At 43.9% G+C, this 6,616-nt stretch overlaps 1 protein-coding gene across 1 annotated transcript; it reads right to left on the minus strand.

The window, feature by feature from the left end:
- Window positions 1–305: 305 nt before the first annotated feature.
- Window positions 306–2,081, minus strand: LOC139262662 (ferritin heavy chain-like). Its single transcript, XM_070877812.1, has 4 exons — window positions 1,980–2,081; window positions 1,304–1,450; window positions 811–936; window positions 306–461 (listed from the first exon to the last, which is right to left on the minus strand). The coding sequence occupies exons 1-4, from the start codon at window positions 2,079–2,081 to the stop codon at window positions 306–308; spliced, it is 531 nt and encodes a 176-aa protein (XP_070733913.1).
- Between the last annotated feature and the right edge of the window lie 4,535 nt (window positions 2,082–6,616).

Below are 6,616 nucleotides of genomic sequence, written 5' to 3' on the forward strand. Positions count from 1 at the left end.
CTTGCACCAGTTGTCTGAATATGCGACTTACATGACCATTACACCAGATGAAAAACAAATTGCATAGGACTGAATCCCATAACACTATTGCACAACTCAAGTGTAATTCTTGTCTGATGTAAAACAAGTTAATTGCTTATTTTTCATCCACTCAAAAAGGAGACAAAACCCAGTCCAATGTTGAACAGTTTATTTACATTTCACATCAAGCACCCAGGTCTCACAGCTAGTTGTACAAAGTCAGAAGCTATCATTCCCTACATGATATTTTTAATTATACAAATACTGTACACAATTGCTTGATCTCAGTCACTCTCCCCCAGGGTGTGCTTGTCAAACAGGTACTCTCCCAGGCCATTCTCAGGGGCTCCCAGTCTCTTCAGGTTGGTGGTGTAATCGCCAAGCTTCTTGATCATCTTCACTTGTTCATCCAAGTAGTGGGTCTCCAGGAAGTCACACAACTGAAGGAGAACACAGAAACAAGTTATGACAGTAGCAGATATCAAGGAATGTCAGCTTCCCCTTCAGGAATTTGGATTTTAATCCTCTTGAACTGGAGGATAGTCAAGTGGTGCAATTGCAATTGAAGGAATTACTGCATCATTAGATTAAACTTACTGCACAATAGGTGCACAGATCCTGGGACACATTTAACAGTCAGCCAACTTCCCCATCCCTTCCCACACAAAAGCCAATGAGACACTTGCACAAAGCTATTGGGCATGGAGATTTTTAATTAGGCCCAAGCACAGCTCGGTTCCACAACCTCCAACTTACCCAAAAGACAACATTAAATCATTAAGAACTTACATGAGGGTCAGTGCTCCCAGTAGAGAGTTTGTGCAGATCCAGCAAACTCTGGTTCACATTCTTCTCCATCTGCAGAGCTCTCTGCATCGCCACCAGACCATTGCTCCACTCATCCTGCTCTGGTTTCTGGAAAGAAAATTCTACATTGAACATAGAATGGATTAAACAAACATTGTAATGTATTGAAGGAAATTCAGGGTGCAATCAAAAGTCAACTTTACCATGAACCTGCATGTTAACTTAATGGCAATTTTATTTGCTATCACAAACTCTGCAGTTATATTGCTGAGGCAAATAGCTCAGATATATTGAAGTGGAAGCGAATCGAATGATATGCTGATAAAGCAAGGTGGGAGGTTGTTTGTTGGAATATAATCACTGCAAAGACCAGTTTGGCCTGTGATGTAAATTGGAACCAATTGCTTTAGCACATATTGGGAACAATCAGTCTAAGGGGAGCCAGAGACAAGGCCACTCCATTATTAAATCCAACCTTGATGTCAGACAAGATGATCCGTCCTCCACGGTGATTCTGGAATTGCATCAGTTTCTCAGCATGCTCACGTTCCTCATACGACTGCTCCTTGAAGAACTCAGCAAAGTGATCCAGGGCAACATCATCCCGGTCAAAGTAGAAGGACTGCGGAGGGATCAAAAGAGTATTTGGGTGTCGTGTACAGTACATAACTTCAACCTCAATATTTTGCTTTCTTTCAAGGGTCCAAAATCTCACTGAACTGGTATATACTGTCATGGAAACAATTTTTTCATACCCATACCCAACAAAAACTACAGCCTCGTATCAAAGTCTTTTTAAATTTGAGGGAGATGGGACAGAAAGTGTTCCAGATTTCCACCACACTTGCAGGAAATAATACTTTGATTTCGATCTAAACAGGCTAGCTCTAATTTTAAGATTACAACCCCCATTGAAAAGGCAAGGTACGGAAATTCGATGGAGTGATATAGAAGGAGGACACAAATTCTAAATTCCATGCAATGAGTGCAGAATGTATTCCAAATAAACTTCAAAAAGTTCAAAAGCACCCAGGAAAGCAAGTCATTAAGACTCAAGATACTCAGAATAGGTGGGCTGGATACAGCAGAGAATTTAGTAAATTCACATTACATAGTCTCCATTGTGAAGTGGTCTAAAATATAAAACTCACCATAGAGAGATAAACATAGGAGGAATAGAGCTCCATGTTGATCTGCTTGTTGACAGCATCCGCACAGTCCTGGTGATAGTTCTGACGCACTTGAGAAGCCATCTTGATGATTTTTTTTTTTAAAGAAATCGTAACTTTGATCAAACACAAAACTAAGCTTCAACTAAACTCAAACTCCTGTATTTATACTGAAGGATAATCCAAGCGAGGCAGCCTCGATAATGAGTGACATTCCTCATTACCCAATCAGAAGTTGCAGCCTCTCAGAGAACCAATCAAATAAAGGGAGGAGGGGGATGGACTCCCAGAACCAGTCAGATCTTTGAAGAATGAGCATCATTGGCTGACAACTCAATGAGGATCCCAATTGTGCTAACTTTCCTCAAACACAGTTCAAATATCCAGAATCAAAGATTTAATTGGATCCTCTACTCTTTAGGCTAATCAATTCATAGAATCATAGAATGGTTACAGCACAGATGAGGCCCATGCCGACTCGCAGCTGGGCCTACTGCCCTAATTGGGATGATTAAATCAGCTATCGGAAACATTTAAACCATAAGTGCCCCCTTTATAAAGGGGAAATAAACAATAAGTTCCAAATTATGACAAAACTAACATAAAAACCTTCAAAATTTTAATTTTGTTCCCTTTATCCACACTGCACTCCAGTCCCTCTGGTGGCCACTGGTCACAGAAAGCCTCCAGCATACCAGCAGACACAGCATGTTCCCTCTCCAGGGACATGCGGGCACAGACACAGCCGCAGAAGAGAGGCAGGCAGACGGAGAGAACACCCATCGGCCGTGCTCTGCCTGGACCAGTTAATGGCCACCTTGACATCCTCTTTTGTTGGCAAGTCAGCGTCTTTTCAATAATTCTGGATGGTTCTGAGCGTTGGTCATTTGCAGGTATCTGCGGATTTGATGCAACATCCAAACAGATCAGTGAGAGTGCTAAGCAACCGACAGTGGGTCCGGTGAATGGAAAATGCTTGTGATGAATGTGTCAAACACAAGTGCTCAGATACTCCATCACTTCCAAGTTTAGTGAGCACCTGTACACACAGGAGCTCGAATGTGGAGGGGACTGTGGGATGTTCAGTTCTTGTTTTGTTACCATGAAATTGCAGTAACAATGAGATAGACTGTAGTCCAAAAAGAAAGCCTTGCATTTATATAGCGCCATTCATGATCTCAGGATGTTCCAAAGTGCTTTGAGGCCAATGAAGTACTTTTTGAAGCACAGTCACTGTTGTAGGAAATGCAGAGCCAATTTGCACACAGCAAGGTCCCACAAATAGCAATGTGATCATGAACACATAATCTGTTTTCAGTGATGTTGGTTGAGGAATAAATATTGGCCAGGATAACTCCCCTGCTCTTCTTCGATATAGTGCCGTGGGACCATGGGATCTTTTCTGTCCACCTGAGAGGGCAGACGAAGCCTCGGTTCAACATTTCATCCAAAAGATGGCATCTCCATCGGTGCAACATGCCCTCATTTCTGCACTGTAGTATCAGCCGAGATTTTGTGCTCAATTCTCTGGAGTGGCGACTCAAACCCATAATTTGCTGTCTGTGAGATGAGAGTGCTCCCCACTGAGTCCATCTGACTGATCATTGATACTAAAAGTTCTCAGTCACCCAGTCCGCCAATATCTATCTCAATCATGTGTAAAATCTCCACGCTATCCGCTTCCGGGATCCCCAGACGCATCTACCGTGTTGGTGGCTTGTGGCCTAGAACTATTAAGTTTATATTCCCACTGTTGATTTCTCTACCCTAGTCTCATTCTCTTGCATTTCCCACATTAAATGCCATTTTCCAACAGCAGCACACCTATCCAGGTCCCTTTATATTAGGTTTGCCTCACCCCAATTATTAGATTGATGCAAACTTGAAATGAAGGTTAACTGAGTGTGTTTTCTTTAATGTCTTAAATATCTGAGGAGGCACCTATTTACACCAGTACATTCCATGTATTTTACATGAGCTGTGGTAATCTGGTCTATCCGCAGAGGTTAAAGGGCAGGACGTTTGTGTCAAGCTGAAGGGATTGGGAGGATTGTGGGAAGAGAGAGAGAAACAATGTGTGCAGTGTTGGTTGTGTAGACATTGTCCCACTGGTGTGAAGAGAATATCAGTTTTTTCCTGTGTTTGCTAATGATTAATCTCTCTTGATGTTTGACTGTCCATGGGAAAAGCACAAATGGAAAGAGGCGAGGAGAGTGGTGAATGTTTTCTGTTGGAACACGATGTCCAGTAAATATTTCTGAGCTGAGAGTTACTGATGTTTCCACAAATCTGGTCAGGGAAGGATGGTGCTGGGGCTCCATGGATATCTTCCGTTCCTCATCGGATCAGAACACTGTGGGATCAACAGGAAACAACAGGCTAAGAAAGCACATCAAAGGTGGAACACTATTGAAGGAAGAAGTAAGGAAAAGATGGACTGAGACGCCTATGTTCATGTGTTACAGGCAAGTTGAGAATAACCTCTGAATTTCAGTATGGACAAAACTCAGATGAAGCTCAAAACACTGTGAGCAAGTCTCCAATTGTTTATCCGATAGATACTTGTCTCTATTATCCAACTCTTCATTAGACCAATAAGTGACAGCTTTGGAAGTTGGGATCTAGTGCAATATTGTTCTAGGCCAATGGGACTCCATGAAGAAAGTATTCAGGAGGTCATGGGGCGCAGAGCAACAACATTCTAGTGAGAGACTAGAAATCAGCGAGGGAGACCTATGGGGGTTCCAAGATTGCAACTGAAACTGGAAGCATTTTGAAGCCTGTAGGGTCCGGGCTGGAACACGTGTTAGAGCTGAGCACAGAGAGAGGCTGGGAAATATAAAACAAGAATGATACAAACAGCAGCAACTTGGGCCAAGTGCTGCAGAGCAAGGGGAAGACAGGCTGAAGAGATGGAGAAAGCAGCCAGGTAACGATAGGAGGAACTACTGCTGATCAAATCTCACCGTGACAATTTGGATTCAGTTTAAAATTTAAAACCAACTGATCAGCGAGGTCAATGCTTCGATGCAGGGGATGTTGGCCTGAGTGAGAACACTGACGTTGGTACGCCTATCCTGCCAATGGATTTGCAGGATCTTGTGGCGTCAACATTGGAGGTACTTCTCCAGTGTTTTGAGGTGCCTGCTCTACATAGTCCATGTCTCTGAGCCATATAGGAGGCGGGTATCACCACTGCTCTGTAGACCATGAGCTTGGTGTCAGGTTTGAGGTCCTGGTCTTCAAACACTCTCTTCCTCAGGCGACCGAAGGCTGCACTGAAGGTGGTGGTGGACCTCGTTGTCGATGTCTGCCCTTGTTGACAGTAGGCTCCCAATGTATGGAAAATGGTCCACATTGTCCAAGGCCTCGTCATGGATTTTAATAACCGGGGGGGCTGTGCTGTGTGGCGAGGACCTTTGTCTTACGGATGTTTAGTTTAAGGCCCATGCTCTCGTATGCCTCGGTGAAGGTGTTGATGATGGCTTGGAGTTTAGCCTCCGAGTGTGCACAGATGTAAGCATCGTCTGTGTACTGTAATTCAGTGACGGAGGATGGGACGACCTTGGATCTGGTCTGGAGGCGGCGGAGGTGGAACAGATTCCCGTTTGTCCTGTAATGTAGCTCCACTCCAGCGCTTTGTGGCAGGAAGTTTTTTTTTAAGTGCCTGATTTGTGTTGGTAACACTTTATTAAGTCAATTTAACAACATTTTTAGGGCAGTTCTAATCCTGAGCTGACCGCACTCTAGAAATGTTACAGAATAGTGCAAGACATTTGTCATATATGTAAACTTGTATATATTCTGTACAGCCACCAGACAGCACATCCTCTGGAGTCCCAAGGGATCCCACAATCCCTTGGGAGCACAGATGTTTAAGGAGGCCTCACAGATTGGAGAGGCACTCTGGAGACCTGCAATAAAAGACTCAGGTCACACTTTACTTTGAACTCACAGTGTTCAGTCTGATTCTTTCGCAATGCAAAACAACTGGCGATGAGCTACAGATAGCGAACCCAAAGAGGCAGAGAACAGGGGACATCCTGGAGATATTTTCGGAGGGAGATGATTGTGATGTCTTTGTGGAGTGACATGACCAATATTTCACAGCCAAAGAGCTGGATAGAGAAGAGAACGCTGCCAAACGAAGGGCGATTCTCCTCACCGTCTGTGGGGCACCAACGTATGGCCTCAGGAAAACCTGCTTACTCTAGCGAAACCCACGGAGAAATCATACGATGATTTGTGCACACTGGTCCGGGAGCAGTTGGACCCAATGAAAGCATTCTGATGGCGAGGTACTAGTTTAACACCAACAAAAGGTCTGAAGACCAGAAAGTGGCGAGTTATGTCGCCGAGCTAAGACGCCTTGCAGGACATTGCGCATTTGAAGGACTTTTGGAGCACATGCTCAAAGACTTTGGCCACGAAACCATACTTCACAAACCTTTGACTATAGAGACCTCAACCTTGAGTAAGGCCAGAGCGATAGCCCAGGCGTTTATTGCCACCAGTGACAATACTAAGCAAATTTCTCAGCACATAAGTGCTGCTACAAGTACTGTGAACAAAGTGATGTTGTTTTCTAATCACAACGTACAGGGCAGGTCACACACGCC

Source organism: Pristiophorus japonicus, chromosome 4, assembly GCF_044704955.1.
Source record: "Pristiophorus japonicus isolate sPriJap1 chromosome 4, sPriJap1.hap1, whole genome shotgun sequence".
Lineage (NCBI taxonomy): Eukaryota > Metazoa > Chordata > Chondrichthyes > Pristiophoridae > Pristiophorus > Pristiophorus japonicus.

What these genes read in the sequence shown, in the direction of transcription:
- LOC139262662 (XM_070877812.1), bottom strand. Translation starts at nt 2,081, where the DNA reads ATGGCTTCTCAAGTGCGTCAGAACTATCACCAGGACTGTGCGGATGCT. An exon ending in CCTATGTTTATCTCTCTATG is followed by an intron (nt 1,451 to 1,979) that starts GTGAGTTTTATA and finishes ATCCCTCCGCAG; the next exon opens with TCCTTCTACTTTGACCGGGA. An exon ending in CTGGGAGCACTGACCCTCAT is followed by an intron (nt 462 to 810) that starts GTAAGTTCTTAA and finishes GTTCTCCTTCAG; the next exon opens with TTGTGTGACTTCCTGGAGAC.